The sequence below is a fragment of the Tenebrio molitor genome, chromosome 2 (assembly GCF_963966145.1).
Source record: "Tenebrio molitor chromosome 2, icTenMoli1.1, whole genome shotgun sequence".
In the NCBI taxonomy this organism is placed as follows: domain Eukaryota; kingdom Metazoa; phylum Arthropoda; class Insecta; order Coleoptera; family Tenebrionidae; genus Tenebrio; species Tenebrio molitor.
The window spans coordinates 1,939,660-1,964,026 of record NC_091047.1 but is presented as its reverse complement, the minus strand read 5'-3'; the positions used below and the strand labels follow the sequence as shown (position 1 = coordinate 1,964,026).

The 24,367-nt window shown below is 43.3% G+C and overlaps 4 protein-coding genes, 1 long non-coding RNA gene and 1 other non-coding gene across 7 annotated transcripts; 5 read left to right on the top strand and 1 right to left on the bottom strand.

Annotated features, from left to right (window-relative positions):
* The first annotated feature begins 83 nt into the window (after positions 1–83).
* LOC138123202 (brachyurin-like) lies at positions 84–1,292 on the top strand. The gene is made up of 5 exons (XM_069037790.1): positions 84–237; positions 286–512; positions 564–730; positions 781–1,061; positions 1,111–1,292. The coding sequence occupies exons 1-5, from the start codon at positions 187–189 to the stop codon at positions 1,228–1,230; spliced, it is 846 nt and encodes a 281-aa protein (XP_068893891.1). The 5' UTR covers positions 84–186; the 3' UTR covers positions 1,231–1,292.
* A 1,115-nt stretch (positions 1,293–2,407) lies between these two features.
* On the top strand, positions 2,408–8,667 carry LOC138123192 (uncharacterized). Of its 2 annotated transcripts, XM_069037773.1 has the most exons (7): positions 2,408–2,981; positions 4,179–4,705; positions 5,796–5,965; positions 6,015–6,077; positions 6,128–6,453; positions 6,505–6,720; positions 6,771–8,667. In XM_069037773.1, exons 2-7 carry the CDS (start codon positions 4,213–4,215, stop codon positions 8,527–8,529), a joined length of 3,027 nt encoding a protein of 1,008 aa, XP_068893874.1. In that variant the 5' UTR covers positions 2,408–2,981; positions 4,179–4,212; the 3' UTR covers positions 8,530–8,667. The 2 variants fall into 2 exon arrangements, with proteins under 2 accessions (XP_068893874.1, XP_068893875.1); XM_069037774.1 differs by lacking the exons at positions 2,408–2,981; positions 4,179–4,705 and adding an exon at positions 5,221–5,544.
* On the bottom strand, positions 3,530–3,601 carry TRNAT-CGU (transfer RNA threonine (anticodon CGU)). Its single transcript has one exon. It is a non-coding gene; the product is annotated as a tRNA-Thr (tRNA).
* A 306-nt stretch (positions 8,668–8,973) lies between the features above and the next one.
* LOC138123204 (uncharacterized) lies at positions 8,974–12,814 on the top strand. Its single transcript, XR_011156744.1, has 3 exons — positions 8,974–12,021; positions 12,071–12,517; positions 12,570–12,814. It is a non-coding gene; the product is annotated as an uncharacterized lncRNA (long non-coding RNA).
* A 30-nt stretch (positions 12,815–12,844) lies between these two features.
* On the top strand, positions 12,845–15,739 carry LOC138123188 (receptor-type tyrosine-protein phosphatase kappa-like). The gene is made up of 13 exons (XM_069037762.1): positions 12,845–13,034; positions 13,089–13,220; positions 13,272–13,338; positions 13,386–13,443; positions 13,493–13,621; positions 13,669–13,755; positions 13,809–13,937; positions 13,988–14,244; positions 14,292–14,635; positions 14,781–15,124; positions 15,176–15,318; positions 15,369–15,504; positions 15,557–15,739. The coding sequence occupies exons 5-13, from the start codon at positions 13,583–13,585 to the stop codon at positions 15,659–15,661; spliced, it is 1,584 nt and encodes a 527-aa protein (XP_068893863.1). The 5' UTR covers positions 12,845–13,034; positions 13,089–13,220; positions 13,272–13,338; positions 13,386–13,443; positions 13,493–13,582; the 3' UTR covers positions 15,662–15,739.
* A 1,145-nt stretch (positions 15,740–16,884) lies between these two features.
* LOC138122813 (tyrosine-protein phosphatase Lar-like) lies at positions 16,885–23,466 on the top strand. Its single transcript, XM_069037161.1, has 22 exons — positions 16,885–17,132; positions 17,213–17,332; positions 17,777–18,535; positions 18,589–18,912; positions 18,964–19,082; positions 19,125–19,314; positions 19,361–19,896; positions 19,946–20,015; positions 20,070–20,272; positions 20,322–20,878; positions 20,930–20,979; positions 21,028–21,065; positions 21,116–21,241; positions 21,295–21,375; positions 21,427–21,561; positions 21,611–21,751; positions 21,800–21,930; positions 21,980–22,305; positions 22,363–22,700; positions 22,752–22,888; positions 22,944–23,079; positions 23,137–23,466. Exons 1-22 carry the CDS (start codon positions 16,949–16,951, stop codon positions 23,206–23,208), a joined length of 4,773 nt encoding a protein of 1,590 aa, XP_068893262.1. The 5' UTR covers positions 16,885–16,948; the 3' UTR covers positions 23,209–23,466.
* Positions 23,467–24,367: the final 901 nt, after the last annotated feature.

Genomic DNA, 24,367 nt, shown 5'->3' with positions numbered 1-24,367 from the left:
GGATAGTTAAAGGGGACAAAAATGCAATTATTCTATTGTTTGGCAACACTAGATCTTGATTAATCATAGTCAGACGTTATGTCAGTAGTTCTAGAACCACTAGAGTGATATGGATAAGACCAAGTACTTGAGAACCACTCCAAAAGTGCTATATAAGCCCGGAGGCTCGAATTATGTGCAAGAATCATGAAAATGAAGCTCCTCGTGTTCTCTCTCGTCGCGATCGCTTTGGCCCAGGTAATCCCACTCTTCGTTCTCTTTGTCGGTACCAAACAAGTTTTGTAGGCCGCAGAATGGAAACCAGCGCATATCCACCCTTCGACGCTGCCCAGAAACGGGCAGTTGATGAAGAGCAAAATCAGCCCTAGGATCACCGGAGGAGACGAAGTGGAACCGCACTCGTTGCCCTACCAGGTGGGTCTCATGATCCCCACCGACGACGGTACCGCCTTCTGTGGAGCTTCTCTTCTGTCTCCGACCACGGTCCTGACAGCTGCCCACTGCGGTGAACTGTAAGTCTCCCCGAGTGCCCTTCGCACAACTGACTCCCCCTCTCTGTGAAGGTCCACCAACATCGAGATCGTACTTGGAGCGCACAGAATCCGCGACAACGAGGACACCCAAGTTAGGGTGAACAGCAGCCAAGTGGTTGTCCATCCCGACTGGGACAGGCTGACCCTCCAGAACGACCTGGCCATTCTCAGAATTTCCCCAGCGGTGGAGCTCAACGGTGGGACTTCACGGCTTCGGTAGAGCTTGTACTGATTCCGCAATTTGCAGAAAACATCCAGACTGTTGCGCTGCCGACGCGCGCCAACGCCAATGACGACTACTTGGACGACGTGGCCACCGCCAGCGGGTGGGGTTTGGCTTCGGACGGCGCCGAGACCATCAGCGACGTCCTGCGCTCCGTCCAGGTGCCCGTTGGCGCCAACAGCGGATGCAATTTGTACTACTTTGGAGTCATCCAAGACACCCATCTTTGCACAGCCGGTGACGGGGGCAAGTCCACGTGCAGCGGAGACTCCGGTGGTCCGTTGGTCGCCTCCACTGGCGAATTGGTGAGTCTTGTTCTTGGTGGTCCAACCGGTAGTCACCCGTACTTTTCAGATTGGAGTCACCTCTTTCGGCATCTCCTTCGGGTGCGAAATAGGCTGGCCAGCCGTCTTCACGCGCGTCACCAAATACTTGGACTGGATCGCCGAGAACTCCGACGTGGAAATCAACTAAGTAATGCACAAATAACTAAAAACTAATCAATTACAAAATAAAAGACGCTTTTGTAAAAAGAATTGTTTTATTTGGTTTTGAATGATACAGACAAATATCAACTATCAAAGATAATCTCAAGTTGTTGGTTTTCTGTGGGGAAAAATCACGGACTGTCGTCATGTTGTCTGGGCTTAAGTGGGTTCGTTTTTTAATCGTATAATCAAGGTTAAAAATTAACAACTTATCGGAGCTCACCTTGATCATTATTTATTACTAATGGTATGTATAAATAAATCAGACACGGTGACACGGAGGAATTTTTATAAATTATCTAAACAATAATGCATGCATTGCATAACGCATAATTTGCAGCGACTGTTCAAATAAATTTGTGCGTATCATTTTAATTTCCAAACATCTTTTTGATTGACAAATGCTTCAGATACATAACCTCATTTTGTACATACTTTCACAGTAGTTCATTTTCCTATTTTCTATGCATTATTTTTTAACAAAAACCACAGATTCAGTTGTTATGTCTGGCTCACATTTTTTAAGAAATCTTTACAAAACAGAGTAGTTTTCCTTATTTTTAGCATAAAAATCTGGCTCACATTTTTAAAAAAGACCATAAAAAAATAGGGTATTTTCCATAAAAATTGATGTTTTAATATATAAAATGGGCTTGAAACAGGTCAATTTCTCAATTTTTTATGTTTCTGAAAAGACCTCAATGGGCTGTTTTTCAAACTCAACAAACTTCAACGACTAAAACTTGAAAATCGACTCATTTTTCTAAAAAATTGATGTTTTTAGGAAAATCTGAGTTAGAAAAAAGGGGTTAAAAATAAGGATAAAAAGTCAAATTCAACGTTGTTTTTGATGTTTTAGTTGAAATACGGGTTTTTGTTAAAAAATAATGCATAGAAAATAGGAAAATGACTAAGAAAACTAGGCATAATAATCTGAGTTAAAAAGTTACACATATTAGACCACTTTTCACTACTTGTTGCGATAAATGACAAATTGTAGTTTTATATAAAATTCATTTTGTAATATTTATTTAACATTCAAAAGTTTCTGAAATTCATATTGATGGTCCACTTCCACTCTTTCCTGCATCACAAAATATTTGACAGCTGTTCAAGGTGCGTTATACGTCAACAGAAACAAAAGCGCGGGCACAATTTCTTTGAACGCACGTTACCAGTCACGTGCATGTTCTTCTTGTAGTGTTGGAACGAATGCAATCAAAATTAGAATTTGATTGGAGTGTTGTGATTGTGGGCACTTTTGATTTCTCTCGGTCCCACTGCGCGTTCACTTCCTGCGACCTCTTGGACAAGAGGCGGCGGTGGTAGCTTCTCCTGCGGGTGCACTGGTCAGAAGTTTTCTGTGTGTTCAACTGTTCAGTGTTCACGTCTTTAACCGGATCAGGGTTCAGAGCCGAGTGGAGGGGTGGCATTCCAGCGTGCCGTCAAGGTCTCTCACTTCTTCTCTCGTTCCCATAGCGGCGAACCGCGCCAGCACCGAGAAAGACAGCATCCGTCCGCTGGTCCAGTTCGCTGACACCTCGCGTGCTTTCGAAACGTTGCAAACCGCCACCTGTCGAGGCGGCGGCGGCGTCATTTGCAAACGGCGGTTATGCGGTCGGTGAGGTGAGACGGCGACGAAAAGTCAGTGCACGAGTGGGCTTTGCGTCGGAAATCGCCACTTTCGACAGCACCGTTAGCTCGACACCATGTAGCGGCACGGGAGACCCATATAAGGTACGTTGGGGCGATTTCATAACCTCAGAGGAGGACATTCCGCGCCGGATTCCTCCGTTCCGTGGGAAAAGGCGCCTCCGAGATGCGAAAATGCCTCGTCCGCGGTTTTGCTTGGTCGCTGCACGTGGGAGGGTCGTAAAGCTACCGCTGACTTTACAAACAACATAATGGTTATGGCACCGAGGACAATGCGCTACCAGCGGCCAGCCAAGACCGTGGGAGAGCGATTTCGCACCAGAAATTCCTCGCATTGTGCTCCAAAATGCGGAAACATTGGAGACTTCGACGAGCGCGCAGGACAACGCAAATTTACAATTTTCCATTTTCCGCCGTGGAAATCCAGTGCCGTTGACCCTCGCCCCTCGTCCCCAAGAAAAACACTTTCACGCAGCGATGAACCACCGATCTTATCAAAAACACGTCCTGTTTCCTCAATGAAAATTCATGAACCCGCAGCGGCTTATCATAAATTACTAAAATCGTTTTAATTAACTTCATAACAAGTCGAGTTGCTTGGAAAAAGTTGCACCCAGGAAAAAAAATTCAACTGCCTCCTGTGAGGTTTGAACTCACGACCCCTGGTTTACGAGACCAGTGCTCTACCACTGAGCTAAGGAGGCTTTCGTATCGGGACGTCCCTCAGTCGGGCATTTGAAGAACACGCCCTTTCATCGGATCTTATTCACCCATTTTATGATCAAATTCCGATAAATCCAAGTCGAATGACGCAAGTGAAAGAATTTTTGTGCTGTGCGATCAAGTGCCGGTCTAGAAATGTCAAACAAGTGTTGTGTGACAATTGAGGGCGGATTTATGTGCAAACAAAACGGTCTTTATATGCGCAAAGTTCCGATTTTATCAAGCAACTGTCACTGTCACTAGTCGTAATTGAGAACTAAATTTGGGAAAAAGAAATGTCTGGAACGTGATTGTAGTTATCTATTTGCTTTTATAATTATTTCTACTACCTAGATTATGTTTAATTTGTTGCAAGCAACCTTATCAAAGAAAAAGTTTGTTTATTGCTTCCTGAATGAAAGTTGTTCAAATGTTTTTTTACCAGATTATGACGACCTTGTAGGGTCATTTTACTTTCCCTGGACTGAAATTCTTCACTTACGAAATGTCAAACACGAACGGTTTTAGGATTATGTACTTGTTCATTTGTGTCAGCATCAAAGGAATTTTTGTTCGCAGCCTGGCGAAGATGTGAACCCGGCCCACGTCCACCATGTCGTCTTCGTCGCCCGACCCGCAGAAGCCCGGCGACCATCCCTACCAGTCGAGCGAGAGCAGCGACCACGACCTCCTCGGCCATGGGCACGCGTGTCCCTGCGGCGACAAAACCTCCATCGACCCGTCGAAGACCGACCACCACACCCACTGCTTGTCGAAATCGACCCATCACCACAACATCATCGGCCTGAGCCACGTGCCCGCCAACACCAACCACATCCACCCCATCAGCCAGTCGGTCCACGTCCACGTCCACGCTTCGCCAAAGACCGCCCACACCCCCAAGATCGTCCCGTCGACGTGCAGCTGCCACCTGCAGGAGGACGCCGATGCCGTCGCCGAAGCGGACGCCGCCTTGGGGCAGACCCGCAAACTGGAAGCCGACGACAGGATCGAGGTGTCCAACTTGCCGCCCGCGCTGCCCCCGAGGCCGCCGCCCCGGCCCAGGCTCGACGGCACGCTCAACTCGAGGCACAGGGCCAGGAGCTGTACGTATAGAGTGCTCCGCTTAAATAAATCAAGTTCTGACGTGACGTTTATTTTGTGTCACGTGATCAACCCAAAAAAAGTCAACTCGTAGATTGACTCGTACGAACAGAACTGTCAAAACACAAATAATTTTCACGATTAGTCAACTCTGTGTGTTTCCACTCCCCATAAAGTCTTTTGTTTCGTTCTTGCACATTTTTGATGCTCATAATAATTAAATTACCCAAGAATTTAATTGTGACAGTCTTAACCCAATTGTAGTGTGTCAAATTGAAGTCGTATGAATTAATCTGCGACTCGATTTTTATTTTTCATGCTCCAGATTTATTTAGCCAGACGTGTAAGTTGACGGCGTTGACAGATCTCAGGGGAACTCATCTGTGAGAGATTCTTTCGCGTTGAATTCTTGGGGGCGAGCTGTCTTCGCCTCTAAGGGGAGAGATATTGACTATTAGAGTGAAACGACGCCGCGGCGTCGCTATGGCGACGCGCCAAAGACAGCGCCGTTATCGGACGATTCTCGACGACTTGTCATCGAGGGTGGCTTGTTTTCGCTTGAATTTTATTCGTGGTGAATCGAAATAGTCGTGTTGAGAGTGGCGTTTCGTAAGTGCGAAATGGGTTGAATTTTACGATACAGCAAGAACAACCCTTCAAGAACTTGAGAGTGCAGAGCGCGGAGGTCGCGTTTACCGCCCACGTTATGTTAACGCCTTTTCTAAAAATTAACGGCCAGAGGGGACAACTGTAATTACAATGCACGGTTATCCGGTCATGCAGGTGGTACAGTACCACATACCAGCGACGATACAGCCGTTTCCACATCCGGTACCCCATGGTGAGACCCACACTTGATTACACCGTGTCATTTGTATCGCATTATGAACGCTCATTTACCGCATCCTCCGCCAGCCACGCAAAAAATTGCGTCTCGATGTGTCGTGTCCTTCAAAATCGCCTCTCAGCTTGCATAAAAAAAGACCCAGCCGCCGTTTTTGTTAACTACACGCTCAAAGTCACGTCGGAGCTTAATTCACACAAGTGTGCAAATGACAGCTGTCATTAAGCGATTATTTTATTCTCTTGTAGCGAATCCGAGTCACAGCGGAATCAGAAAATATGTCTTCTGGTGTTGCGTGTGTGGAGGTTTGGCGACCATCTTGGGCACCCTCTTCTTGGCCGTGTACTTCCTGCTGCGCTCCTACACTTCCACTTTGGGCTACTTCGAGACAATACCGACCTTCGTGCCTGCTACAATGGTAAATCACAATCTCTGGGGCTCCCAATTTCTCACACTTCTTCTTTCAGTTGATTCTGACTGGTCTGTGTGTTATGAGTCTCGCCAGGAGGAAAAATCGCTACAGCTACTTGGTAAAATCATCGCGCATTCACTCTTCTCCGTTTGTAACTGTGTCTTTCAGATCAAAGTGTGCGGCTTGTGTTGCTTGGTCTGCGCCCTGACTTGCGTCCTGGTCACCATAACCACCACCGTCATCCACATGAACCGTCTGCAGACCCTGAGGGAGTGCGTCTACACCCAGAAAACGCGTACCTGCATTTGTTACTCGGTCTTATTAGAATCCCACGTCCACGCCGACGACGAGATCAAGTTTGTGTTCAATTCGACGCCGGATTGTGAAGTGATACATGGCGCCCTCTACTCGTGTCTGAGGGCGATGTTCGGGTTGTCAGTTAGCGGAATCTTGGTGTGCATATTTTCCTGCATGCTGGTGTACCAACTGTTGAGGTAAGTTGTTGGCCAGTTGCGAGCAAAAAAATAATCGAGCGTTGGTTGCAGCCACGAGAAGAAGAAAATGTACTGGGAGCAATTGGAGCTGAGGTGTCGGAGCTTCTACCAGCAGCACACCAGCGGCCCCACCAGCACTCACGGGTCCATGAGAGGCCCCCCCATCACTCCCACGACCTATTGCAGCTGTTGCGAGGAGTGTCGGTACCCTCCGTTGCCCATGGGGCCCCAGGTGTACCCGTGGGACAGTCACCACCCCACCGACAGGTATCCGTTTGGCGATTTGTAGTGTGACATTTGCAACCGAGTTCTTGCAGGTTTTGGACTCCTGGACGCGTCGGCAACTTCTACTCGCCCAACCCAGGCGAAGATGGTCCTTCTGGGGACACCACCAATCGGGAGCGCGCCCACAGCGGCTGGAGCTGGCGCCGCCTCCCGTGGAGTCGTAACAACAGCGGCCAAAACGACACCCAGCGCGACAACTCCTTGACGTACCAGGTCGGGACCAGCAGCGCCGACAGTCAGTACGGTTTCGGCACCCGCTCCGGGGGCGACGCCGCCCTGCAAGGCGACCCCAACACGGGCTCCACCGGCTCGTACAGCGTCCTGGACAACCGGCCCCCAATCGGGGGCGTGTACGTGTGGGGGCCGCCTCCGCCGTACTCCAACCCCAACTCGCCGGCGCGCCGCCCTATGCAGTCCCCGGCGCGGTACCACCACATCCACCACCACATGCACGGCCACGAGTCCCACTGCCAGATGAGCGAAGAGAACCAGTTCAGGAGCTCGAGGAGGACGCGGCCGCATTGCAACAAGGATAACTACGAGAACACGACGGAAGCGGAAGTGCAACAGGTGAACGACAACGGCGAGAGCACGGACAGCTCGAGTTGCGTGGACAGGGTGTCGCACACGCTTCCGGTCAGGAAGATGAAGAAGAAGACTGACATGGCGTCGGTGAAGTCGACCAACCAGCAAACCAACAGCAGGACCAACGTGCAGAGCGTCTTCGGACAGGGGAAGGAAGAGACGAAGAACGAAGATGAGCACTACCACGAGCCCAGCGTACCCGACAAGACCAAGCAAAAGGGGGAGATGCAACAGTGCCGCTTCTTGCCGAGGCTGCAAGGGGTGGAGAACGCCGCCTTCCAGAAGCAGGAGAACAGTCCGCAGAAGCCCGAGACGTCCGAGTCTGAAGTGTACTTCGCCGACGTCAGCAGCTGCTGCAACATATCGGTGAGGAACGACGGGCAAGACTCGTCGCTCTACGACGAGGCCCTGGAGTCGCAGAAGTCCAGACTGATGTCGCTGCAGAAGCCGGAATGCAAAGAGTCCAGCAGCCAACTCTTGCAGAACTTCCAGGAGAACATCTCCTCGTCCACGGTTACCGAAGACGAAGACTACCTGGCCCACCGGATGGGCAACCGGCAAATGTCCACCCGGAGCCGCATGCCCTTCCCCTTGCCCACCTCCGACGAGCTGACCGAGTTCACCGCCGAGACCTGCATGCAGCTCCTCCCCAAAGACATATCCCAGAACAGCCTGTGCAGCAGCGTGCAGACCCCCCTGACCGAGACCACCGACGACGGCTTCACCCCCGTCGACTGCTGCAACTACTTCCCCGAGAAGAACCCCGACCACCACCGCACCTTCACCGAGCACTTCCTGGCGCCCGACGCCCAGTACGAGGTGGTGCAGGACCAAGTCCGCCAGAACTCGAGCAACTTGACGAACACCATCTCCGGCCTGAACAACTTCGGCCCCAACTACTACAACCAGAACAAGACCAACTTCAACTACAACGCTACCAGTCCAAAGAACGTGCCACCAAAGAGTTTAAACCTGAACGCGCAGTCACCGAGCCGGAGGAACATCGGCTCGAACATCTCCGCCTTGATACAGAACCTGGGGGGCAACCCGGCGGGGCTGCTCTACGGCGAGCCCAACAGCGCCGACGACGAGGAGATTCAAGGGCAGGCGTGTCACAGCGACGGGACCATGGACTCGGGCTGGCACAGCGGCTCGGAGAAGATCGAGAACAAGAAGCAGGACGCGAACGAACCGGTCAACGTGTGAAATGAGTGTGGTGACGTGGAGGAAACCAAGAAAATACGTCCGCGCGACACCGCGATTTTTGACTTTGTCGAATATTGACGAAACTGTGGTTCTGCATGTAATTATATTTTATAATAAAAATAATCGAACATGAGGAAATTGCACCGTTGCACGTCAGGGACTGTTATCACTTGTGGTCGAATTTAAAACGTTTTAGTTTTCTCAAAACGTCAGTTGATAATTATGCAGTTGCATGACAAGTGAGTCTTTCGCTTCAGTGTTCCAAAATGATTTACCTTTTTGTCATCGTATTTATTTCGGTGGTCGGTTCCGATTGTCAAAGTGATTTCTTTGCTTTGGTTCGTAAAAACGACACCACCTACCACTGCATCACCAACAGCAGTTACGCTTTAAGCTGGATCGATGAAGAGGTCACCAGAATACATGGTGATGTATTTGTCTTTTAATTCAATATAAAAAATAGGCTGTTGTAAATGCTCAGCACCTCCAACAAGTTCCACAAAAGAGAAGTTTGTGTAAATTTAAAAATCGCTATCTGTGCAATTAGTTAGGAAATGTATTTTTTTTCCGTATTAGACATGGGATTTTTCATCGGGGCGATAGCCGAGGATTCTATTATTGAGGCAGCAAAACAAAAAAGAGCTTTAGCGGTAGAAGCAGGCGACCTGGAGGTTGCTGCTATCCCTTACATTTCTGTAATTGTTGATTGAGCATGGTGTAAGCGGTCTTACAAGACCAATTACAATGCTTCTTCTGGTGTCGCTTGCATAATTGGTATGAGAACAAAAAAAGAATGTGTGCTTACTATGCTTAAGACCGCACGACAGAAGTGAAAACTTCTATGATGCTCGTTACTGATTTTAAGTAGGTAATATGGATGACTTGGAGGAATAAGGAGCAAGGCATAAATAATTAATATTATTTAAATCCAATGCTGTTTTTAAATAAACATCAAAAATCTGTATTTTTCCATAGAAACTGCAAATACGTCAGCTTCTAGAGGTACACTCTGGCAAAATTTGTGAGGTTAGGTTTGGATGTTTAAGTTTTATTTTCTTGACGATGACACTGAACACAACACAAGTTTTCATAACAAAACCAATACCCTATATTATGATAATTTGTCCATTTTCCTCTTCACATTTTGCTACACAAATTTTTCCAATAGATGAATTGTTGAAGCCATATAATTGAGAATTACCTACGTATTAAATCCTGCATTCATCTGTAAACTTACAATATTTGTCGTGTCTTTATCGTTTATATTATATAAAACTATACAGGGTATTTCACGAGTGATAATGAGCCTGACGGAATAATAAATTCAACCCACAATACATTTTCAAAAAAAGCCGGACATTTTAATGACAGTAGCCAGCTTTTTTCGGAAATATAGTGTGGGTTGCATTTTAAATTACGTCAGGCTTATTATCACTCGTGAAATATTCCTGTATATATATACAGTTACTCCTGCAGCTCTGCACTGAGGTCAGTCAGGTCACAACACAACGTACAGTCGCGATCAATAAATTTTGGACATCATTTTTCTGTCATAGAAAAAAAATCACTCTAAATCATGCTTTATTGAAATTGTCACACATGAATGATGAAATTGTCAAATTTTACTACAATTTGTCGATATGAGCGATGACAAAATATTAACTTTATTTATTTATTTTCTATTTTTTATTAATTAAAACCTCGTTCTACGAGTATTCCATTTGTCTGATTTTTAAAACTTCTTGAGTGTTTTGTCGGTAAATCTGACACACATTTTCTAAATTGACACAACAATCAAAATTAAGGTTATTAATACATAAAGGTCGTTTTAGAATGTATGACAGCACGATGACACTAGTGCCCAAAATCTATTGATTGCAATAGTACTCGTACAATGAAAATATCAAATTGACAAGTGACGCACAGTTGATTGTTTTTCGCTCGCTCCGCTAAAAACTCGACTCCCTTGATTTTAGCTTGCCGTGTCGTCCTGCGAACGATTTTCGCTGAGCTGCGAACGATTTTACCGTGTCGCATGAAACTAATTCACTGCCCGGGAATAAAATGTATGAGGCGCGCCTAAAGAAGTTGTCACTTCAAAAAATATTGTACATTGGTATTAAAAATACATATCGTCAGTTTTGCGAAAAATATCTCGCCCGCAAAATGGACATACGTGTCACAAAAATACGGACCCAATTTTTAAGTAGAAAAAATTGAACGCAGAAACCATATTTTACGCAATAAAATCAAAGAATTTCCTAAATGTACAAAACTTAGTCCGAAAATACGGTGTCTATTTCGTCATGTTTTGCGGTTCCGGACGGCAATAATTGGTGCTGTTAAATTTAGAAAAAGAAACGTCTTTTGGTGGAAAAATATGCAGTTTGAAAAATGATATTTTGAATGGACCAAAACATATTTTTTGTTGTCACGATCCATGTCCGGCATATTTCTGCAATGGCCCAAAAACTGGTGAAGAAAATTACATTGAAGTGTCATCCGAATTCCAAGAATTTATTATTAATGACAACGAACGGAAATCCAGCGATATTTTTGATGAAGTCAGTGACATGGAATAATTTTAATTTCAATTAGTAGTTATACAGGGTGTTTTTTTAAATGCTAGCACAAAAAAGGCTGGTAATAGGTGGCGATGAGTAGAACTCATACACAAAAAATTATCTAATAAAAGTGTTTTGTTTTCGAGATAAAAATAAATCAATTTTTTTTAGATTTTAAAAATGGTTTTCTGGACTCTTTAGAATCTCCATATGACCCAGTTACTACCATTTAAAAAACACCCTGTATATAATTATGAAAATAAATTGATTTATAATTACAAATATTTTATTTTTCTACTTATAAATAAATCATATTCTTGGGAATTCCGACGGAAAATTTCGTAAACCGGCTCTGGATTTAGAAACAGGGCAGAGGGTAGCAGATAGTCTCTTTTGGACAAAGTACTCTTCTTCACACTAGGAGGTCACAAATACTAATCCTGTCATTATTAGTAATTAGTATTGTCTAAAAAGTTAAAAGTTCTGGGATTACTATACACTTATCTGTGGATTGACAGCTGTTACTTTTACTTCAGCAGGTATTGTATGGTTGGTTGTATAGTTACAGAATAGATATTTTAGTTGGGAATCTAGTTTGAGCCCTCTTTAAGCTACTACGCCACCGCTTCCTTGTGTAGAAGATAACCGAAATTCGGGGTAACTTCCCAACCACATGACTATCGCTGTGTAGACCAAATTAATGATTATCTTCAGTTTTCTCTGATGTAATTTGGTTGATTACTCATTCCCACTTCCTTATTATGTCACTGCCATTAACTAACATCAGTGTTATTTTAATTAGTGTCAGTTTTTGGCCCAAATTTGCAAAACACCGACAGGAACGTCCCCCAAGCAATCCCGTCTTGGGACAATCAAAACTCTTTGGAGGGGAATGTCAGCAAACTTGTCCTGGATCGTGGATGGGAAGGTAAAAAGTTCTACTAGCATAGCACAACAATAATCATTCCAACATTCAGAATTTCACACTTTCGTGGCCGGAAACAGTACAAACCAACAAGTGGTATCACAACTCAAAGAAAATTTTGTCGTGCCTTTCTCCCTTCGAACCGACGGAAGTGCCAACATATCCTTGTGTGGCCCAAAGGGCTTCGGGGACCGTTACTACTTTCATTTGCAGTATAGAAATGTAGACATAACTTGGTCCAGTTTTGGGCAAATAGAGAACAATACTGCAAAAATGAACACAATAATTTTCCACCCAGACGACCTACCCCTTTACCTGACCAGTCAAAAATGGTCACACTTTCTTTTGGAAAAAAATTCTAAATTTCTGAGCCTGTCCAAAACTGAGGATTTGAAAGTGACAACAATATTTAATGTATCTTTCGTGAAACCTACACTTATAACCCGAATGCTCGTCGGGAGTGAAAATGGGGGTCCTGGTTTTTGGAAAATACACACATGTAAGTCAAGACAGTGTTATTTGGACACATCTTTCTAAGAATTCAGTTGTAGACCAGTATTTTTACACCGAAAAAGAGCACACATCGGAAATTGGCTGGTTAGAAACCACCGGAGACTCCTTCTGTGTTGCTATGTTCGTCACAATGTGTCCTTCTTGCCGGCTGAAATTAACGGTGAGGGAAGAGTGCCACGAAGATGCTGTCGTCGTAGCTGAAAAAGTGTTTATGTCTAAACCGGTATGTACAGCGAAGTAGAAATGCGTCATCTGTAAACAATTTTTCTGTTAGAGTTGGATGGAAGTGAAAATATTTGGAAAAAGAGGGAACAGTTCGGCGCTGTGTTTGTTTGTCTCTACTCTTGGTACTAAAACCGAAGCGCAGTTCTGGGCTGTGGACTCGGTAAGACAATGCCAAGAACACAAATTCCGACGGATCACGTTAAACCGGAAGGCAAAATGCCAACTTATCGGCAGTGGAACACCCGACACCATCCAGTTTGACGAAAATGCTACACAAAGTGGGCAAGTACCCAACAGTCAAACTCTTTCCTCTACCACTTCCGCTGTTGCAGCATACGACTGTCCCCAGAACACTCTCGGTAAGTACTGCATCCCGTGTTCCTTGCTCTTTTCGGGCGGTTGCATCTCGACCAAAATCTGCGAAAGAGTCGGTTCCGAATCTGCGTGTTCCACCTCCAAACCCGGTAAGCCGTGCCTCACTAAATACTCAATTTCAATCTGAATCTCCCTTTAAGAGTCGACTTGGTCTGACACGGTTCCCCAGGTACTGCACATCTCGATTGCACTGGTGCTGGTCTCTTTGTAAGTATCTGCGAGTGAAGATTGACACTTCTACAGGTCCTTTCCAGTTTAATAATCGTTGGGTGCGCCTGTGGAAGCAAAGCAAGGCAAAAACCACACTCGTCGGTATGTCGGTCGCATTCTTAGGGAGTTAAACTCATCTCTTGTGCTCCAGGGAGAAATTGTTGTTGGTGACGTCGGCAGGCCCCAGACGAGGATCTGTTCGAAACCGGTCGCTTCCGAAAAATTTTGCGACTATGTGAAAATGGGGATACAAAACAACGACCTCCAGTTCCAATGTTTGGTAAGATGTTCTCGCTGGGGGCGTACCAAACTTACGGAAGGTTTCAGAAAGTGCTCAAACATACGTCCAAGTCTTCGTACGACCGGGTTAACAACAATCTGATCGTGGACGATGTGGATATGAGCTATGGTGACGTAAGAACACCTTGGTACTGTCGCGATTAGGTAATAATGATTCTTGGTGCTAGGGGTACCAGGTCCCGGGAGCTTATCTAGTGGCGCAGGTGCCCCAACGCAACGAAATCCCTGAGTTCTGGAAACAAATTTGGAAACACCAAGTGGAGCACATAGTACTGTTGGATGACTCATCAGCCACGGTAAAGTACTGCTTGTACGAGTACTGCGACTTCCATTGCGTCATTTTCAGAAGTACTGGCCCCAAAGAAACAAGATCACGTTTGATGATTTCTACATCGTGTTAGTCTCTTGCAAAATTTTTGCCGACTACGAGCACAGAAAGTTCATTCTAACCCGCGAAGACCAACTGCACCAGGTGGATCAGTACCGTTACGTGTCGTGGCCTAAAGAAGGTCTGCCCCTCTCGGCCGTGAACTTGGTCCCTTTCATCCAGAAGCTGTCGACAATCCCCTTGAGTTCCGAATATCCGATTTTGATCCAGTGCAGGTGCGTTCCTCGAGCGCAAAATGTCTTGTTCAGATTGTGGTTTGCAGTTCCGATCTGACAGGCACCGGCTTGGTTCTCTTGTGCGACATGTGTCTGAGGAGTGCCAAACGAGATGGAAGCGTTGACGTTTTCAGAAACTTCCAAAGATTGGTTCAGTACCCGCACAATTGGGTCAGCGACGATGCGGCGTACTACATCTTCGCGCATTTAGTCGTGATGGAGTGTCTGTTTGGAGTTGACACCTCCGTCAGTTGCAAGGATCTGCAGCCCAATCTACTCAAAGGGAAGGTCCAGAGAGATGACAAGTACCTGAAGGCCACGGCGTGGTGGGACACTACCATGACGGCTGTGGTGCGCGAAAACAGCATCTACTTCAAGCTCATCGCGCCTGGTAACACAGTCTTTCGTTTCGAACCAAAAGGTACCACTTTGAGAAGCTGTAGATCTCCTTTCTACAGTTCTTCTCTGTATCGTGAAGTTGTACCCTTTGTGCTCTTGTTCGCGGATCAATAGAACAAAATCTGGTACAATTGCAGCCAAAAGGAACCAAGTCAGACTAGAATCTTACTTGCCGGAAATGTTGAACAACTCAGACATCGCCAAACTCAACACTGTGATGGTTGATGGCTTCAGAAGTCCGCAAAAATTCACAGTGACCCAGCAGCCCACCCGCACCACTCTGGAAGCTTACTGGAAGCTGATGCAAACGGCGAATGCTTCCGCCGTCATCTTATTGCACAACACCGTCTCCTGTAGCTTCTGGCCCGACGAAGACCACCCAGAGGTGTACCCCTCAGAGTCCACGACTCTCTACCACCAAGACACGCAATCGCTGGACTGCGGAGACTTGATCAAGATAAAAATGATGTCTGAAAGTGAAGTAGATGGAGCCGACGCTGTGTTGGCAGTTTCTCCAAAAGATCTGTTTCAGGCGAATCGCACCATCGAGATACTCCTGATGAAGAAGTGGAAGATTGACAGTCACAGACCTGAGAGTGTGCCGGATTTCGTCAAGTTCTGTCTCAAGTCGGAGGAGATTCTGAAGAGGTCGAGTCGAGTGGTGGTCACTTGCTAGTAAATCTTGAAGGTGGTGTTGTGTTTCGAATGATTTGGTGGTGTTTCAGTGATGGAGTCGGCGCGTCAGGTCTCTACCTCGCCATGTTGTACAACATGGGAAAAATGAAGTTGGAGAAGACGTGCGACGTTTGCAACGCCGTCAGGGTTGTGCGAAGCTCTAACGGACAATTCATGCAGAAACAGGTGGGTTTTGGTGCGAGCGAAAATGAGGCAGATAAGATGGGATTTGTTTCAGGAACAACTTGCTTTCTTGTGGGACGCCGCACGATCTTATTTGGAGGAAGTTGGGCTACACAACGAAGAAAACATTATACGTTTTCAGTTACCTCAAATTTTATAAAATTTTTACTACGCAGAACACTACCTAGCTTATGCAGAATCAAGTTATAAAACAATAAATGAATATAATCAAGGAAAACGTCTGTTTTTTGCCCTGCTTAACGCTCTTGCCCTCCTAATATCTCCAACTGTTTTTTTTCTGAGCGGAGTAGAAGTACTTCAAGTCCTAGGAGTAGAAGTGTCCATAGGCGGCTCGATCGAGTCAAATGTAAGGTCAATTAAAGCATTTGTCACGATTTATTTATTAATTAAAGCATTTGTCACGATTTATTTATTAATTACAACTATCAATTACATAAAATATTTAATAATTAAATTATTCCTATTAAAATAAAGCCTCTAAAAAAGCGAAATAACGAAATTATTATCCAATATTTAACCAGTGCCACTGTCGTATTTAACGAGTTGTTCGTTGTGGGCGTGCCCATGCTGTCAGATGTGATGTCAAAATCAGAAATAGCGCAAGCAAGATGGTCGTTCAGTGTTAAAAAGTAAACAGTTGTAAATTGTAATCGGTTGCTGTTCACGTTTTGATCATTTTTGTTATACAGGGTGTCTCACAGAGTGTGGTATATATTTGAACCTGTAGTTGGTCCGTAAGTACAGGTTTCCTTGTTTTAAAGCATATTTCCTATGGGTTACTTCGCATTGGCGTAGATTTTATAAAATATGATATACAGGGTGTATTTTTAAAATGTGCAGAAATTTTACCTACGAGGTTGTAGGACAACGTAGAAAACTGAAAGCAATTAAAAAAAATTGTAGCTCAAAAAATAAATGACATTTTATTTTCTGACATAGAATTTTTTAGATATTTTTTCCGAGTTCTACATGAAGTAGCTCGTGGTTAAAATATCTGTACAACTTTCAATAACACCCTGTATTCAGAGTAGGACTTTTTGTGCTTCGCCCAGTTGCCGACCTCGACTTCGTCTCGGTCTTCAAACTCTGGGCTTACCACAAAAAGACTCAGTTCTACTCTTTATGATATAATATACTATTATACGAGTTACAAAAATGGTGGAGGCAGCAGGAGATTTTTCTTCAAAAAACAAATAATTACGATATTTACCTTGTGGCTCCAATCCGCATTTCGTGTATTGTTGATTTTTTTCTGACATATCAAATGTAAAAAACCGCTTTATCTCTAAACCTTTTCGAAGCATCGATATCTGATAACTGATAAGATAAATCGAGAAAAACACCTAGCTATGCAAACACTGATAAGAAATATGATTCTTTACATCAGTGTTGTCTTTATTATCTATTTGAACTCTTTAAACTAAAAATGGACATAAAATTTACCAATTTATTAATTTATTTCGTTTCGGTGGTTCACCGCTTCTCCGTTTTGGAGTGTCGAAATGTTTTTTTCTTGGTGCATAATTATGATCAAGCCAAAAGTGACTGCATAACTAATACTTCGTATGGTTTAAGCTGGATAGGAGAAGACGAAACAAGTGCACAGTCGCGTAAGATTCTTAATTGTTTTGCGTTAATAACAAGAGGACGAAGAAAAGAAATTCGCATTACTTTTTGGTGACATTTCCAGGTTCAGAAATCATCTCAAAATCAGAACAAAACGGTCGATGGGAGAGGAGCTTAATTGAAAGTGTTAAAAACAAAAATGAAAGGACAGTGAATGCTCTAGTTTTAGACCATCGATGGGAAGGTAAAGTTTATTGTAAAAAAATCTATCAAGACTAATTTGGTTGGTGGATTTCATTTTTGCTGATATGGATTTTAGTTTAATTTTTAAAACTGCTTGAAATCTTCTAAGCAATTTCTTTGTTATAAAATTTACAACGCTGTCAAAGTGCGTCCAATATCTAAAAACTTAAATGAGATTGTGACGTGTGAACATGAAACTAGAAGTATTCAGTAACTCCCACCACAAAAAATTGGTGATTATTCAGCCCCCTCCCAAGGTAGTGAATGGTTTGTTTATTAGAAGTAAAGCTAAAGAGGCATTCTGACTGCTGGTGAAGACCCCATCCAAATCTCTTCAGTAATTCTTTAGTTATAAGCGCGCAAGTGATACATATAAACATACACGTGCAATTTTTTGCGGATCAGTATGAAACACTTTGTTCTAACACATAACTTTTTTCTACAGCAATTCCGTTGGTGAATGTAGATGAAGATACATCCCAAAATTTTGTTCCAGTAAATATAAAAATAGCCAACGATTTTATCCCATTTTCTGTTCGAACTGTAAAATATGCAAATATTTTCTTTTGCGACGGGGACAGTGTCCAACACGCAACTTGCTACAGTCTCAAAATAAACGCCAAGGACAAGGTTTTTGAAATCGACAAGTTTAAAAATGGCCACTACAAAACAAAACAAAATACCACCCGCGAAATGAAATATATCGTGGAAAACGAGTGGTCCCATTTTGTCGTCAAAAACGAGAAAGGAAAGTTCGTTTTGATGCACGTTAACAAGGACAATTACGAACCAGTCTTGGACTATGAACAAATAACGAACATAACTAAGATATTTATTCCCAGGAGAAAAAATACAGCTCTTTGGAAATTTCACGAAATCAGACCGTTGATCTTCGCAGGAGAAGAATTCAAGGAGATGCGGTTTGGCCCAGCTCTAGATCCAACAGACGGTTTGATTTGCGTTTCGTTCTTTGTGGTGATGGATCCACAATGCGTCCTGACGCTAAAGATGAGTAAAGCAAACAACCAAAATGAAATACTAAAAGAACAAAAGTATAGAGGAAAAATTAACCAGTGGACTGGGGTGACATTTAGTGAGAGGTTGATAAAACAGGAGCCTGTAGCGTTTTGGTTGGACTATTCTGGCAGAAATAGTCAAAGCGCACACTTGGCCATTGACAACGTGACATTGTGTGGTCAAAATGGTAAAATGAGAATGTACAGATTTTGACAATATGTAGTACGCCCCAAGTTACAGATTTCCGAATGATCTCCTCAACACGAGAAGCAAAATGCCAGCTTTTGACAGGTGACCAGAACGACGTGATCTCATTAGAAGATGCAGAAAACCAAGCGACTTCTGATTTCAACGTGGCAAAAGAAATCCAGAGCCTATACAAAGACTCGGTAGCTGTGCCACCTCCTGGCCCAAACATTTCTGAGGACACATCCGGAGATCATTCCGTGCCTTGCCACCTGATCTCTTCTCGCTCTTGCAGAAGAGCAAAAATTTGCGAAAAGTACGACAATCAAGTCTGGTGCAGCTGCTCTGTTGGTTCTTTGGGAAACGACTGTGTCTTAAGTAACATTTTGACTCTTTGGCTGAAGCAATTTTTATTTGATTTTTGTCTAGTCCCCGAGAAAGTCCGAAACCTCAATTTCGTTGGAATTGCGCCTGGAACAGTTCGTTTGGAATGGAAAAGACCTCTTCATGTCTACGGAGACTTTTCGCACTACGTTGTGGAGTACCAGGTACATTAAAAATTTTGCCCAACTTCACAATCCTCTTTTCAGTTCATATCTTACAGCAAATGCTCCCCCAACGGAGCAAGCTCTCCCCCAAAAACTCTCAACGTGACCGTACCTTTTGTGGAACTACCACACTTGATCACATTTGCGAAGTACTCCTTCTCGGTGTCTGCTGCAAACTCACAATTCCGAGGACTCTCCCAGACAGTGTTTGGAACAACACCAGAAACTCACGGTAACGAGTGCAGTAAAACCTTCCAGATTCACGCAACTCTTTTCAGATGTATTCGACGACGAAACTCCCGAGATCTTGGCAATAACCCCAAAGAACGTCTCAGCTCAGGTGGAACTGTCATCTGTCGAGTGTAGCAAATTTCGAGGTCCTCTCTGGATAAACGTGACAACGACGTGTCTGAACGAGTGGTGTCGAGACACCACTTCCCAAAATTTCCAGTACGAGTCCAACAGTACTTTGATTGTGCTGCCCCATCTCTTACCATTCTCGAATTACACTCTCAAGATCCAGTTTTGCCGCAGCAAAGTATCTTGCAGCAACATAGTGAAGAAGAGACAGTTTCAAACCAAGGCTGCAGCCCCTGGCTCGGTTTGGAGTCTGTTGGTTTATTCGAAAAACGACAGTACCATTTCATTCAGATGGAGACATCCTTATCCACCTAGAGGTGTCTTGGAGTACTACCGAATCGATTGTGGTCGCATTTCAAAGAGATTACAAGTCAACTCATCATGTGCATTATGGCCGGAGTACCAATGCTTTACCCTGTCCAATCTAGATAAAAACAAATCGTATAACATTTCGGTACTTCGTCAGACTTTTCTAAGCTTTTCGATTAACTGTTCGTTTACAGGTTCGTGCCAAAAATAAACAATCACATGATCTTGGCCCCCCTTTGTACACCAAAGCAACGACAAGAGTTGGTAGGTACCACTTGTCTTGGTCCATTGCCACAATTCTTTGGAACTGTTTTGTAGAACCCTCAGACGCCCCACTCGACGCTACAATTCACTGGACCCCAAAAGACTCTTTGGTTCTGACATGGCAACATCCGAACGTCGCCAATGGTGATATCAAGTTCTTCAGTATCAGCATAGTTGAAACGGAAAATGAAACGAATCGCTTTACCAAAATGTTGAATGCCACTGACAAGCGGTACTCTCTCAGATATCAATACGAGGTGGGTACTACCACGTCAGGGAGTCTAGAATGGTGCTAATTTTTTGCAGGCAAGAGTACATTTGCTACCGTCAACTCGCTATACGATAAGTATCTCTGCCAATAACGGTTGCGAAGGTAAGGAAGTAACTTTTGAGGAGACGAGTCCTCCCAGTACTCCAAAGTTTGAAACTGTACCAAGAATTAGCAGTGTTGGAGACAAAATTGTTTTGGAAACTGTGTCCATTAGGAATTCAACAGACCAAAGAGTGTCCCAACGAAGACTATATGTTATGGTACTGGACAAGAGTGAGAACGACTTCCAGTTTTCAGAATTACTGAATTCTAGCGCGTCCAGAGTAGTACTGGAGTGCAAATTGTCAAGTTTATTTGTTTCGAATTTAATCATCGGTGATTACAGGAATGTGGGTGACTGTGATGGCCATCTGAATGTGTCTCTACAGCTGGGAAGTTGCTACAATATCACAATCATATTGACCAACAGCTTTGCAAACAAGAGGAGGCAGAGTTCGTACTTTCAATTTGTTTGCCATTCGGAACAAGATGGTTCTCTTTCGATGGTACTAATTTACTGGCCATCGTCGATAGCACTAATATTTTTGCTTGTGTAAGACAATGGATTGTGGATGATTCAGTAATTATACAAAATGGATTTTAGGGTGATTTTGTACATCGCATATAGAAGGAAAAGTGCCAGGAAACACTTGGGTAAGAAATTTGAAAAGCAAGTGTTACTCTTCTGAAAATATTTTCCAGAAAACCAAGAAATCGAGCTCAGTAATCTTCTGCGAGAAGTAAGTGTGTTGTTGTTTCAATTTGAAGTAGTTTGAATTTTCACTTGTAGGGTCCAAATGCTTGGAAAGATGGCGAAAGAGGAGTGAAAATTTATTCCAAGCCAGTCAAAACAACAGACTTTCTGGATTATGTCAAGAGTTCGTGGAAAAATGGAGACCTCGTACGTCAGCATAAGGTAAAATCGCGTGGGTTTGAGGTCTTTAAACTCAACAGTTTTTGCATTTTTAGGAAATCCTCAACGAGGGTAGCACCTACGAAACCATCACCGAAAATCTTTGGTTGGACTACATTGACACAGAGTTTATGGACGTAAGAAGTGCTTGAACCACCGACCAAACTTGTTCACATTTTGATTTGCAGGGTCAGCAAGTGAGGAAGTCCCATCTGGCTGGCAAGGTCCCCGAACCACATCAATTTGCTCTATTTTGGAAACTCATCTGGAACGAAAACATCACCCACATCGTTCTTCTGGATAACTGTTACGACGGCGATGAGGTGATTGCGCACATTGCTGGGTCCAATTCCTCACACCCATCATTTACAGACATCTGCTGGGAGCTACTGGCTCGTAAACGACGAAGACTTACAGCGCCACAACCTCTTCCTCAGCTGCGACTCGTGCGACATCTTCGCTGATTACGAGTGCCGAAGGTTCATTCTTACGTACAAGAAGACATCGCGACATGTGGGTCCTTCTCGATTTTAAACGTACAATTTGACACTTTCATTTCAGATTGTTTTGTATCGATACTGTTCGTGGTCGAACACTTCTACTCCTCTTTCTTCGCTACCTTTGATGCCCTTTTTCCAAACGACGTCTAAAATTCCTTTGAATCCCAAATCACCCATCTTGGTCCAGTGCAGGTAATTTTGATCAAAATAAATAATCTTCCACTTTTTGATTTTGTTACAGCACTGGTGTAGAAGGAACTGGTTTCGCCCTGTTGTGCGACCTTTGCTTAAGAACTGCCAGTCGAGATGGTACTGTCGATGTTCTTAAAACCAGTCACAGATTGGTCAAATGTGACGAAAATCTGGCCAACAACACCAACTACTACTTGTTGGCCCATTTGGTCATTCTGGAAAAGTGTCTAAAAATCGACACCAGCATCAAATGTGATTCATTTAACACAAATATGCCAATGATATTAAGTGATCGAGCAACACACCAGTTCTTCAAATATGTCGCCAACACGCAATGGCTGGATGAGAAGAAATACGAAACGAAGAAGAAACCTGGTAGATCAAGTTATTTCAAAAACTGTCACGAACTATAATTTCCCTCTTTGGTTTTAGTTCGTAAAGTACATTTTATCGCATCTTATGGTCCAGATTGCGACGATGTGTCCGCATCCTGGGACATGAAGACAATTGACGATTTCAGATGTGTTGGAAAATTTACATTAACCAAAGAACCAAAGCCCGACAGTCTGTTCCAGTTCTGGAACATGATTGCAAATAAAGACATTTCGATGATCGTCTCGCTGAATAAAATGTCTGCATTACAAACGTGGCCCGATAAGAATTATTCGCAAATTGTCCTTTCGAAATATATAACTCTCGAATACCAAAACTCCAAAACATTCAAATGTTACGACTGGATAACGGCGAAGATAATAATCGGTGACACAACTGTATTGCGTTTTTACTCTGTTAAGTACGTTTTGATCAGTTGGGATTTTCAGAAAACAATTGAAATAATCGCCGTGAATAACTGGTCCTGGGACGGCAGTCGTCCTGAAGACGTTTCGGATTTCGTCAATTTTTGTAACGAAACAAACACAATTTTAAAAAAGTCGAATTCAGTCTTGGTGATGAGCCAGTGAGTAAATATGATTGATAGTGTTGTAATGTTTTTGGCAATTGTATTTTTTCAGTAATGGGATCAAGGATTCAGGATTGTACATCGCCATGCTGTATAATATGAAAAAAATGGAAGTCGAAGGAGTATGTGATGTTCCCACTTCTGTGAGAATGGTTCGAAGGCACAGTCCGGAATTTGCAGTAGATGAAGTAAATATTTCCGTTTGCAGAAATTGTGGAATGTGACTGACTTTTAATTTCTTTCAGAAACAATTTACTTTCTTGTTCGAAGCGGCAAGGAATTATTTAAGGGAAGTTCGATTGTACGAAGTGAATTAAACAGGATTTATGATATGAAAGGCGAAAAAAAACACAAATGTACTCGTATTGTTGCATTCAATTTAGTATCTAGACAAAACAGACTTAATAATAATCAGCAATAAAATAATGTACATAGGTATGTATGTATATCTATAATAACTGAGTAAAAATGTGCAAAATATTGTGTATTTTGTAAAATGATTATAATGTGTGGCTGGCTAATGTTCTGGCACAAGATAAACAAAAATTGGAAAGATTAAAATATTTGCATTGAGACATCTTGTTTTATTTTGAAATAACCACAGTTTAATGTTTGTAATAACTAATAAGACTAATAAAAGTCTATAACAAGTAATTAAACAGTTATTTGTGTATCAAGGCCCAAAAAGTGCATCTTTTTCGTCCGAGTCTGGGTTTTCTAGTCGAGGCGTAGCCGAGACTTAAAAACAGGCGAGGACAAAAAGCACTATTGCCACTATTCGTTACACTAAATGTGGCAACATTTAAAAAGACATTTAAAACGGACATAAAATTACTACTTCGAAATGCTGACATGAGTTGACATTGGCCCTTTTAGTTGTTCCGCGAATTTTGGGGCACCCAGTATATCTTACTTAGGAGATATTGTTATCACAAATATTTATTTTGCTTCACTGAGCGATTAAGGGAGGATTTAAAAACTTTTTTTGTTCGACACTGTCAGAATTTGAAAATTTTCTCCTATGTGAACGGATTTTGATAAATTTGACAACTTGTCAAAACGAAACGTCAAGCTAATTTTAAAGATTTTCAGCGATTTGGAGCCTTTGGGGGACTCGTCGAACAAAAAAACCTTGTATTCAACTCGTTCTTGTGTAATTTGGGCTTTTTTTCGCACTCGTGGACCTTTAAAACTCTCGTTTCACTCGAGTTTTAAACTGGTCCACTCATGCCAAAAAAACTACTATTATTTGTTCCCTACTTGTAAACATCAGTTTATCAAGTCACTGTATTCACCTTGAAAATGTCTCTTAACTGGCTAGCATGTAAAATTATACTAGCAAGCATGTAAAATTTTTCTGGCTAGCCAGTAAAATTTTACACCCGTGTTCATATGAGTGATGTGCGTTTCCAAAGCTCATACGATTTTTTTTTTCAAATACCGGAATTTTTAATAGTTTGGATAACTATTTACAAG

Coding starts and splice junctions, on each gene's coding strand:
- LOC138123202 (XM_069037790.1), top strand. CDS start 187: ATGAAAATGAAGCTCCTCGTGTTCTCTCTCGTCGCGATCGCTTTGGCC. Junction 238..285: donor TCGCGATCGCTTTGGCCCAG/GTAATCCCACTC, acceptor CAAGTTTTGTAG/GCCGCAGAATGGAAACCAGC. Junction 513..563: donor GCTGCCCACTGCGGTGAACT/GTAAGTCTCCCC, acceptor CTCTCTGTGAAG/GTCCACCAACATCGAGATCG.
- LOC138123192 (XM_069037773.1), top strand. CDS start 4,213: ATGTCGTCTTCGTCGCCCGACCCGCAGAAGCCCGGCGACCATCCCTAC. Junction 6,078..6,127: donor AAAATCGCTACAGCTACTTG/GTAAAATCATCG, acceptor TGTGTCTTTCAG/ATCAAAGTGTGCGGCTTGTG. Junction 6,721..6,770: donor AGTCACCACCCCACCGACAG/GTATCCGTTTGG, acceptor GAGTTCTTGCAG/GTTTTGGACTCCTGGACGCG.
- LOC138123188 (XM_069037762.1), top strand. CDS start 13,583: ATGGGGATACAAAACAACGACCTCCAGTTCCAATGTTTG. Junction 13,622..13,668: donor ACCTCCAGTTCCAATGTTTG/GTAAGATGTTCT, acceptor GGAAGGTTTCAG/AAAGTGCTCAAACATACGTC. Junction 14,636..14,780: donor CTTCAAGCTCATCGCGCCTG/GTAACACAGTCT, acceptor GTACAATTGCAG/CCAAAAGGAACCAAGTCAGA.
- LOC138122813 (XM_069037161.1), top strand. CDS start 16,949: ATGGACATAAAATTTACCAATTTATTAATTTATTTCGTTTCGGTGGTT. Junction 17,333..17,776: donor TTTAGACCATCGATGGGAAG/GTAAAGTTTATT, acceptor TTTTTTCTACAG/CAATTCCGTTGGTGAATGTA. Junction 18,536..18,588: donor GACATTGTGTGGTCAAAATG/GTAAAATGAGAA, acceptor CCCAAGTTACAG/ATTTCCGAATGATCTCCTCA.